The 12,137-nt window shown below is 37.2% G+C and overlaps 1 protein-coding gene across 1 annotated transcript in view; it reads left to right on the top strand.

The window, feature by feature from the left end:
• Positions 1 to 12,137, top strand: part of LOC124777666 — a 206,958-nt gene that overhangs the window by 109,356 nt on the left and 85,465 nt on the right. Inside the window, exon 2 of the mRNA XM_047253146.1 lies at positions 10,510 to 10,700. Coding sequence (XP_047109102.1) covers positions 10,521 to 10,700 — 180 coding nt within the window. The 5' untranslated portion in view covers positions 10,510 to 10,520. The remainder of the gene's footprint in view (positions 1 to 10,509; positions 10,701 to 12,137) is intronic.

Below are 12,137 nucleotides of genomic sequence, written 5' to 3'. Positions count from 1 at the left end.
TGCGTAGTGGGCTACGCGAATTGATGTGACGTGATGGCCAGTGTGAACTGGCGTGTAGTGGTCAGAGTGGACTCAATGGAGTTGTCGGAGTGTATCAACCACCTTCACTCTACCAACAAACCAACATATTTAAACTACATGAGAGAACGAACGAAAGCAAAATGAACGATTTTCCAGATATTGGAAACACTGGAAGATATGGATAAATATACGTGTTATCAGTGAAATAATTGTTCGTTTTTTGATTCGTGAAAATTTGCAGTGTGCTATTTCACATGTAATCTAGTCTGCGCAACTCAATAGATATTATAGATTTCGATGACTGTGGAAATCCAATTGTTTATATTTAGAGAGAGAGAAATAATAAGAGTTCTGTTCCGTGGGTCGTTTGCAGTAATCGATTACTCTCGAGTTTGCGTTTCTGTATGAAGTGTATCTGTGGTGTAATAGAATGTAAACATCGACAGCTGATGCTTATAGTGAAAAACAACTAAGTTTTATTTTCAAGACTTTGTAACTTTATTCATGAATTTTGTGGTAAACAAGGTACGTAAATATATTCTGTTTAAATCAAGGATTTATGACAGTCAGTGACAATCGAGAAATCAATGTAATTATCAACTGCGTCAGCAACAACTACCTGTTCTAGACACCAAACAAATTTATTAGTCCAAAACACGTCAACATTACGCTTCTTAAAATAGCGTTTCTAGGGAAAATGTGTCAGTCTCATCAGTATCCCATGTTTCGAAGACTGACATCAGTTGTTACCCCTTGCCGGTTTTTCATAATTTGTTGCCAGACACCATTAGTTGATGAAAAGACTTCCCATCTTTGTAATATGTTACTGTTATCATTTAGTTATGTGTTACATAATTTGCATGTTGACAATGATGTGTGTTTAATGTGACTAGTATAGTATGGATTAGTCTAGTTTGTTGTAGCAGCTTGAGCCCATTGCGATAGTGAATGTCACGAAATGCAGTCATTTATATGACTATCTCCTCGCCGTAATTCGTAGGAAATAATGTGACAATTTAATTACTTTGTTTTACAATAGTATGATCAGTGTTCTGTAGAGGACTTTCTTATTACATGAAATCGAGACTCCAGAAGAAGACTAGCTTTTTTGTGTGCTGGTTTCATCAATTTCAAACAAAATGTCTCATTTTACTAATTATATGGAAATGTATTGTTGTTGTTGTTGTTGTGGTCTTCAGTCCTGAGACTGGTTTGATGCAGCTCTCCATGCTACTCTATCCTGTGCAAGCTTTTTCATCTCCCAGTACCTACTGCAACCTACATCCTTCTGAATCTGCTTAGTGTATTCATCTCTTGGTCTCCCTCTACGATTTTTACCCTCCACGCTGCCCTCCAATACTAAATTGGTGATCCCTTGATGCCTCAGAACATGTCCTACCAACCGATCCCTTCTTCTGGTCAAGTTGTGCCACAAACTTCTCTTCTCCCCAATCCTATTCAATACTTCCTCATTAGTTATGTGATCTACCCATCTAATCTTCAGCATTCTTCTGTAGCACCACATTTCGAAAGCTTCTATTCTCTTCTTGTCCAAACTAATTATCGTCCATGTTTCACTTCCATACATGGCTACACTCCATACGAATACTTTCAGAAATGACTTCCTGACACTTAAATCAATACTGGATGTTAACAAATTTCTCTTCTTCAGAAACGCTTTCCTTGCCATTGCCAGCCTACATTTTATATCCTCTCTACTTCGACCATCATCAGTTATTTTGCTCCCCAAATAGCAAAACTCCTTTACTACTTTAAGTGCCTCATTTCCTAATCTATTTCCCTCAGCATCACCCGACTTAATTAGACTATTAAGTATGTATAAGATTCTGAAAAACGTAGGTACATTATAATTATCTCAATTTTGTTTTAGTCGCCTTTTAAATACATGCAACGATATTTATACTTCGCATCATACATTCCACACACACATCACTTATTCGATTTCATTCTTCCACTATTTCCTTTGGAAGGGTAACTTCAGCACTCTTTTTATGTACTTGAAAATAATTGGAAAAGGTGAAAAGGCAATAACAACAAATTTATTATTTAAAAACATATCATTTACATATAATACATGTTGTCTGCATCTGTGTTTGAACTGCTGCCTTGGCATCAGCTTGATATTTCATCCAGATCGAACTGGATAATACTTTTTTATGTTCAAAATTTCCTCATAATACTGTTATGTAACTGTATTATCTGTGATTAGTCTGAGATTGCAACTAATACTATGTGCTAAGGGATTTATGTATAACGTGAATGGATATATCATTTTTGCCTGAATCACAGTCTGCTGCCTTGGACTGTACATCAAGGACTACTGTTGCAGAATGTCAAACACATTCAGCTTTCGTAGAGTTCTGCTCTTTCCCCAACTTATTAAAAATATATTTAGCTGTCACTCTGGAATGCACAGTCTCTTCAAAAATGTGACTGCATATGAACTTTGCTATGCATGAGAGAGATTACTTTGTACAAATATTAGTAACTTTATGTCAATAAAGTTTGCATGTGGAATGATTGTGTATGTGTTTTACTACATGGTCTTATTCTCATAGTTTTTATTTGAAGCATATGATGTGGGCGAGCAGAAGTGTTGTGCAGTCCTCTTCAAGCACCAGTTCAGAAGCACGGAAGTATACATTGCTGCCCAGCCATCTCAGTGTAGGTTTTTTGTGATTTTCCTAAATTACTTATAGCAAATGTTGAGATGGTTTCTTTGAAGAGAATGTGATCAATTTTCCCAACCTGAGCACATTCTCCATTTTCTATCACCACCTCTTTGATGGAATATTAAACCTTAATCTTCCTTCCTTCCATTAAATACCATTTCTGTAAATTTATCCAGAGGTTTTTGTGAGAACATTGATTAATTTCTTCCAGAGATTCCCATTTACTTGGCTCCACTGACATGTTACTGCCCTAGCATTATGCCTCCAGATTCATTCAATATCATCTGTCTTGCTCTTGAATTACATTTCATTCACTTACTGTGTTCCATAGGTTCTAGTAAGAAGAAAAAACTTCAGGGACGTAAAACAAGTCTAGGTAAACTGTAACGAAAGAGAAGTAACTTTTAAAGCTTCAGTTGTAGACTATACTATGAAATATTCGTTATTACACCAGGTGTATGTAACTTTTAATATTAGAATCAAAGCCGCAAATTTGGAAAACGCTGCCATTTCCTCACTTTTATTAAGTAATTACTGTTTATCTTGTATTGATAGCTTAATATTTCCATGATTACATGAATAAATAAATGAAATATTTTTCAGAGAAAACAGCTCATATCAATAGTTAAGGGGATGGGTGTTAATGAATGATGTGAAATACTGATATATGTGTATGACACAGAAGGTGGTAGTGATGGTTCTGTGTGTGCTTCAGGTGTAGATGTTGTTGTGTTTTGTTTACCATTTGTCTAGTTCTTGTCTGTGTTCTGGCAGCCATTTAATTCTTGTGCTTAGTTCATATTTTTGTTTGTCACTCCCATCCATGATATGTAAAATTTGTGGGACTAGTGTAGCAGGGGATACAACCCGTCGGCTTTGGACAATGACATCACAAGTCGCCAAACGAGAAGCGATTCTTCTTAGTGTTGTAGCTCCCTTCAGTAGCTGATAAGTGTTTTTTGGCTTTTTTTAAAAAAAATCTCACGAGATAGAATAAACAGATCCACTTTATTAAGCAATCAGTAAAAAAACGAAACTGAAACATAACAGCAAAAGCGAAAATGGTAAACTGCTCTCTGGCGACTTGTGACGTCATTGTCCAAAGCCCACGGGTTGTATCTCCTGCTACACTAGACCCAAATTTGTTTAGAATTATTGTCATAATGGAACCCATTCCTAGTGCTATTGATGGTTGTCGTATCTGTACCTTTTCCTCTGGGGACCATCCAGGGAGTGAGGGAATTGTTGGAATTGACATTTCAATTGATGCTGTTTTTCTGATAAGTCTACATTGTAACAAAAGAGGGTTAATTGATATTTGAAATGACTTGAGCTCATCAAGGAAAAAGAGACATTTGTTAAGTGTTGTCATTTAATAGACCTAATGCATGTGAGTGCTGCTAAGTCCAGGAACTGTCCACATGTGGAGTGGAATTGTGCCACCATCAAATGGAGGTGGTGGTACACAGCGTCCTTACACCAAAATAAGGAAAAATTTCACATAAACATATGTCCAAAACTTCATTTTCAGGTTATTAATGAAAGCTTATCAACACACAAACTCATAATAAATGCTCAGAATTTCCTCCTCTTGCTTCTAAACATGCATACACTCATTGAATCATGGACTATCAACCCTTTCAAATACTCCCTGACATTTTCATATGGCTTTGTGGGCTTCCATGATACATCAATGAAGATGTCTGCATCCAGGTGGTGTGTGCTGCATAGATCAGTTGTTTAAGGTGTCCTCAGAGAAAAAAATTGAGGGTTGAGGCTGGGGGAATGTACAGGCCAGGTCCTTCTGTACTTATCCATCTGCTATGGTAGATACTGCTCAATGTGTCTTGAACACTGAGGCTGAAATGTGCTGGAGCTCCAGCATGCATAAACTAGATATTTCTTATTTGCGGGGACAGATCTTCTAGTAGATTCTGAAGAATGTGCTGAATAAAGTCCTTGGTGGCAACACATGTAGGATGGGTTGGGAGAATGTATTGCCCCACAAAACAGTCATCTTCAATTTCAGCCCACACATTAACCTTAAACTGATGCAGATGTCTAACTTGTACAGTAATATGAGGATTGTGTCAACCCACATGTGCTGGTGATGGAAAGTGTTACTCCATCTCTTCCAAATGTCGGTTTGTTTGTAAACAAAACTCAGGAGACAAACAAACCATTGACAAAAGTTCTTCTGTGGTGGATGATCGTTGAAGGTGATACAGATGCATGAGATGTTCGTGAAGTGCCTCCACATTGAAGTTGAAAATGTAGCACAGGCCAGGGCCACTTGTCTTGCGCTGATACCTGGCTCCTCTTCGACAGCTTACAGAACCTGCTCTTCCTAGTCATACATCACATGGTCTTCCTCAGTCAGTAGACTGTGGTGCTACAGATTCTGACCTGGCAATGCAACAGTACAGCATCAAATGCTGTATCACTTGGCTGTCTTTGGTCTGGAAATGCCATCTGATACAGCCATGCATTTTCATACAAAATTATGTACGGTTACTTCCCTGATCCTTGTGAATATGTTATACTATGGCGCAGGTCATTACTGACGTACAGATTTTCCTAGTCATACATCACATGGTCTTCCTCAGTCAGTAGACTGTGGTGCTACAGATTCTGACCTGGCAATGCAACAGTACAGCATCAAATGCTGTATCACTTGGCTGTCTTTGGTCTGGAAATGCCATCTGATACAGCCATGCATTTTCATACAAAATTATGTACGGTTACTTCCCTGATCCTTGTGAATATGTTATACTATGGCGCAGGTCATTACTGACGTACAGATTTTTCTGTGGAATCCTGCACATGCTGTGTGACAAAACCTACGTAATGGCCAACACTCATTGGAACCTAGTTTCAACAATATTGTTGGGAAAAGTGTAAAAGATATCATGCTTTGTCATAACTACAACCACTTATGATTAGAAAGCACAGACTGAATGTGAATGCTTGTTACACAATATTTTTAAAAGGCAGAGCTATATAAAAAGATAGGTCAAAGCTGAAGTGACTTCCAACAGCAGCATATTACATTAAATGAACTGTAGCAGTGAGCAAGTGCTTGTGGAGAGAAGATTAATGTTTAATGTATCCACAGATGTGGATCCAACATGGTTCCTGTCTCAATATTAAGGAGTGGTGTGATGGAGTAATTTCTTCATACATACCAAAGGTTATTCTTCATACATACCAAAGGTTATTCTTTAGAAGAAATGGTTATTGTAGCAGATGTATCATCATGTGCAAATCTTGTGTTGGTAGTGGCAAATACCATACTCTTCAAGAAATTCACATAAGGAGTGTGTTCATAACATGAATACAACAGATTAGGGTTGCAAACATTTCTCTTCTTGATGAAAAAAAATGCTATGAGATGTGAATTGGTACATTATGTTGATAATGATTCGTTCTGATGTGTTTCTGATTTAACTTTTCTCAAAACATCTTCGTTACAGTTACACACTACCATCTTTTCCTCATACCTGCTCACAAACTTGTCTGGGCGCAATGGACAAAGAAATCCAATAGTGTGCCATGGAGGAGAGCCAGAATATTGTCTACTCAGGCAAATCATATTTCTTCTAAGGGATGATACTTTGTACCATGTTCAGAGTCTCCAGTGAAACCTCCCAGACGTGCATGTAAGTTGTGGTGGAAGGTGGAAGAGATATTTGATGTTCTGAGAACTTTTTAATTATGCAAAAGTTGATTCATTCATTGATCTAAATGATATGTTGAATAATTACATTGAGCTGGTGGATGTCCAGGTTTTTTCTTTTGTGTGCCATCGTAATAGAGACGGTAACATTACAAGCCGATTCTTTTGTTGCAAGGTTAAATATTCAGAAGCAGTCACACTTTTGGATTGAACCTCAAAGCTACTAAAGTTTGAATCCCACAGAAAATCTCTCAGATCTCTTAGAATTACATGTCAAATATCAAAATGAATGTCAGATGTCAACTACATGCACTGACCAAATTTGAGTCATGTCAGCAATGATCAAACAGTGGTATCCAGATAATTATCCAGTCATTGCCTTAATGAATTTCTGCCATTTGTTGCTAGTATGTGGTAGTGCTGCCCAATTCCCCCCTCGAGTTTGTGGTGTGTTGACAGACTGATCTGTAGCACTGGGGTCATTCCATCCCAAGTGATCACATTTTTCACAAGCTTTCCGCTCTTGTGTTTCTGATTTTGCTCAAATTTACCATGAGTAGAGATATACTGTAGAAATGAACTCGTGCAAAACTTGAGTTCATAATACCCAATATGTTTGAAAATGTGGTCCTGTGTTTGAGAAGCTCTTCGACAAGGGTATGATGAAAGTGAACAAACCCCATTGTTTGACATTTCTTAATACAAGGGAACACCATCTAGGAACATCTTGTTTTCAGATCCTATACAGCTGTTGGTCCTGAATCGGAAAAAACATGGTGTGCAGTATGAAAACACTTTGCGACCCAGTATAATAAATCAAAGTACCCCAAAAAATGTACAGAGAAAAACATTCAATTTTTTTGGACTTCTCTGTAGGCAGGTATCTCTGGAAGGAAAAAATGCAAAACAACTATAATTTAGCAGATATATTAATGGTACCTGGGGCAGGGTCTTATCAGTACATCTTCTTGCTGAAGCACTTATTGTGCATCACACTCAACCAGAAACATGATGCAAAATATAAAACTGCAGAAAGTGAGCCAAGTTCAGGTACAAATATTGCAAAAGGATGACTTCAGAAGTTCTTCCTTCCAGCACCTCTGGTAAGAGCACACTTTCCTCCACTAGAAACATCTTTTGTATCTGAGAGTTGAGTCAGCAAAAGGGATGAAAAAGTATTATGCAAATGCAAACTCTGTCAGTTGGCATATCATTTTTAAAGGCAGAATTGTATAAGCTCAGAAGATTTAACTTTCCTCAAAACATCTTTGGTACAGTTACGCACTACCGACATGCCTATTTGTTATTAATCTGAGACAGTTGTTTATTCAGTATGGAAAAGAAAACATGGAGCAAAGAAGTTGGGTTTCCTAAATTTTGTGAGATGCAACAACTAAAATGGTGCATTACTGTTGGAGCAAATTCAGTATGCGTTTGCACAATCCATCAAATTTTAAAGCTAATGTGTAATGTGATCTCTACTGACATTGACTACAAAGCCCTTCTTGCTAAGATTGTCTGCAATTTAGATTTAGATTGCATGCTTCAGTGGTGTGAAAACTGCCCAGAAAGCATAGAAGTAGGGAAATATTTAACAGAAGTGTTTAAAAACTGTGATTTTGGTGATGTGATTGAATTCAAACAATGGACCCAAACTGATTGTGATACACTGAAGACAAAGTAGCTGCCTATTGAAGAAGTTAGTAAGAATTTGATTGCCAAAATTTTGAAGTTTTGTAGTCATGCAAAACATCAGACGTGTCACTTGAAGAAAATCAAAGAAAATTTGAAGCCTGTGAACTACTCATTCTAATGCATTTTGCAGAAAATCATTCTTTCCTCATCCAAGATGCTGTTCAAAGTTATCACTGGGACAACAGTCAAGCAACATTACACCTATTTGTTGTATACTATAAACTGAGGAAGTGCAATGTATTAGCTTATGCATTAGCAGTGCACGTCTCGAGCATGACACCATTGCCGTCCATATATAGCTGGCCAGATTGATGAACAATCTGTGAAGTAGTATACATTCACTATTTCAGTAATGGTTCCATTGCTCAATACAGGAATTACAAATAGTTTATTAGCCTGCGCTATCACAAGATGGACTTTGGTATAACTGATAAATGGATATTTTTGGGACAAGCTGCGTTAAATTTTTGTGCTATGGAATTGGTGGAACATCTAAAGACTTACGTCCATTATAATTATCCGGGCTGTTATGCCGTGGTCGGTTGATGAATTCTGTGTCGATTCCCAATGTTTCGTCACTGACTGCGGGAAACATCTTCAAGGGGGTCCGTAGCTCGATGGAAGGTCCAACATACCCACTGGCTCGCTACCACATTCCAGTTATCTGGGTTTCAAGTGAAACAACTTATTTTGTGACTTCGGTTTATCAATCAACTGACACTAATGTGGTTTTCATTCATCAACTGACCATGACATAACAGCCTGGATAATTATAATGAACATGGTATTTGCCGGCCGTGAAAGTCTACATTTTAGTATCTAAAGACTTAGCAGCAAGAACAAGCCTGCAATGAACTACAGATGATCAGATTTTACCCCCAGAAGATTTATTCAAATTTTGGGACCAACAAGTCCAAGGAATCTTGTTCATTTTTGTTACTAGCCAAGAAATAGAAGACGAAAGAAGGCTAGAACAACAATTTGCAAATCACCATACTTTAGCTGGAACATTTTTTTCCAGTGCATTCGAACCACATTCCAGTTATCTGGGTTTCAAGTGAAACAACTTATTTTGTGACTTCGGTTTATCAATCAACTGACACTAATGTGGTTTTTGTCTCAGTTTTAAACTGTATTCCTGGTGAATACATTGCATGCATCTACGACAATCACTTGTGGATTGGTAACATGTGTGGAGTTGATATTGAAGAACAAGATGCCCTGGTCAAATCCGTGTGTTCTTTTTGTCCAGCTTGCTCATTTTGTTAGTCTGAAAGATAAAATAAATATTGGATTCCTGAATAGCACATCATCGTGAATATTGCAGCACCTTCAGATCTAGAACAAAATGTAAAAATTATTGGACTCCAAAGAAGGTCAAAAATCTGTGCATTTTTCTCTGCAGGTTTTTTTAACCACTTTCATGGATTATGATGCTTCACAGAATGCTTCACATTCTGTCACACTGTATTTTTCTGATTGACAGCTGAAAGTTATCCAAGACCTGAAAGTGCTTACGTGTCTCTTGTAACAAAAGAGCTTCAAAAATTGAGTTTTGTTCATTTTCATGCACATTCATCAAAAAGACATTGAAATAGAAGGCCAATGTTTCTCATATACTTAAGCTCATTATTTAAAATTTTGCACAGGTTCATTTCTTGCGTAGTTCTAGACCCACAACAAATTTCAAGAACATTGAAGCTCAAGGAGTGGGAGGCCCATGATCACTTGAGATGGGATGACCCACCACTTAAGGTTTAGTTTATGTTGGATGGTGCTAAATTTGTTGAGTTGGCAAAGACTACAAATGAGAATATGTAATGAAGGTTGTGGTAACAAATTTATCTTTCACATAGCCCTTGTCTACATTCCCCATATATATACCTCTCTTTTTACTACGAAAACTATAACCTTTAAAATAAAAAAAGTGACACTAGATAATTGACATATCTCCAACAGATATTTTGTTGCAAGATATTGTCATATATCGTCTGTAAACTGTGAGCAATGCAAGGAGGGGAAGGGATTATGTTACATAACCATTGCCCTTTGTTAAGTGTCCTGTAACAAATGTGCACAATATTAGGATCCCAATACCTAATGTTTTGTGGGATGAGCTTATTTATGTTGCTCACATAGTTTCAGATTTTGATTTGACATATGTAAAAAGTGTAATCGATTGAGGAGAGAGGGAGGGTGGAGTATTTTTCCATAATGGGAAATTGTCTAAATTTTGAATACTTTGTCTTCTGTTAACTTGCAAAATTATGTTAGAACAGTGGCAGTATTCTTTTTCCAGTGCTAAAACAGCATAATTATTTAAAATGTGGGTAACAGTAACTACTTATGTAGAGTACTAATGTATTAAATGCAATACTGGATTTTCCCATGTTCCTCATTACTTTCCTTTCATTTTGTTTCCAGAGAAGGGAGCGATGCATGGAGCACGACGAGTTGCAACTTTCTGCTTGTTGACAGCAGTCCTTCCAACCGTCCTCCTTGTTATACCCTTGTACCTGCGTCACAGTGTTTTCTCAGACAGAATGTTTGAAGTTGCTGAGGATGAAATTCTGGTTCTTGAAACGGTAGAGGGAATATCTACTGTGTTCTGCCAGGTGAGTCAATAAACATAATAATATTTATTTGTAAAGGTGTAATTTTGAGTAAAAAAACTTCACACGAACTAAATGGTTCTATTACATCAATGAATTGGTTTCATTGAAGCAAACGAGTGCAAAAGATATATTTTAGGAGGAAGCAATAGATACTGTGGTTATTGTGCATGCTCTGTCAGTGCTATTCAGAACCAATCATTTTATTTCAGTCTCACACAGCTGTTAGTTCAGCACTCTGTAACTTTTCATGAAATGCAGAAACTGAATGATGAGGGAATGAACTTTTTGTTATAAGGGCTACAGTGTGTTTCCACAGATTTGTGAATGACCATACAACAATATAATATGAACACGCCTTTATTGCTCTAGGAGATTTCGATGAACTGAAATTCAGTTCTGAAGATTCTAATAAAAGGCAAAAGCTCTATCACTGGTGCAGTTCAACAAAACATATCTGAGAGATGGAGGGATGGAGTTTTGAAAAACATTTCTCTCATATTTAATCACTTCCACATTACTGAAAATCAGCCACGATTTACTTGGTTGAAGGTTCACTATAATGTGACTTAAGTCTTATTGGGCTTGCGTGTGAAATCCAGTGTCTGCAATCTTCTCTCCTACGTTATAGAAGCTATCAATTTCTTACCGTACTGCACCATTGTCCTTGAAAGTACACCTACCCAATTGGCCATGCTAATCCTCTTTGTACCTTTCTAGTTCTAGTTAACATACTGTGAAAGCTAGTATTTCTGTTTGAAACCAGTCTAGTTGTCACATGGGCCACTTAATGTAGTATCTGTTGTAAATCACTCATTTAAATGCTTAATCCAGACCTGAAATATCCTTTGTGACAATAATCTTCTAAGCGAAACTGCAATGAAATAACAGCAGTAGCAACGTGGTGTTGTGGTTATGATACTAGACTGTTGCATGGAGGGTCGTGAGTTCAGAAGTCACCTGAACTGTATAATTTTAATTTCTATATTCGGTTCGACTATATTCTAGAAGTATCCACAAATGTCAAGAATCATTGTACTGGAATGTTCTGTAACTGTATATATACTGTATGTGTTCTGGCCAGAGGCAGTTCGCTCTGCGCTCTTGTATGTGCAAGTGCTGAATAAACCTTCGTTAACTGAAGTTAGTATTCATCATTCATCTAATTACACCTTCTTCTACTTGACATTATTGTGGCAGAGACACTGGGTATTGGAACTTGTGATAGTGCACATGACACGATAAATCAGTCTAATCTAAAAGCTGTAAATTCAACTAAATACCTAGATATTACAATTACGAACAACTTATATTGGAAGGAACACACAGAAAATGTTGTGGGGAAGGCTAACCAAAGACTGCATTTCATTGGCAGGACACTTGGAAAATGTAACAGATCTACTAAGGAGACTGCCTACACTACGCTTGTCCATCCTCTTT

The sequence above is a fragment of the Schistocerca piceifrons genome, chromosome 2 (genome assembly GCF_021461385.2).
Source record: "Schistocerca piceifrons isolate TAMUIC-IGC-003096 chromosome 2, iqSchPice1.1, whole genome shotgun sequence".
In the NCBI taxonomy this organism is placed as follows: domain Eukaryota; kingdom Metazoa; phylum Arthropoda; class Insecta; order Orthoptera; family Acrididae; genus Schistocerca; species Schistocerca piceifrons.
Note: the sequence above shows the minus strand (reverse complement) of the source record. Positions and strands in the feature narration are given on the sequence as shown.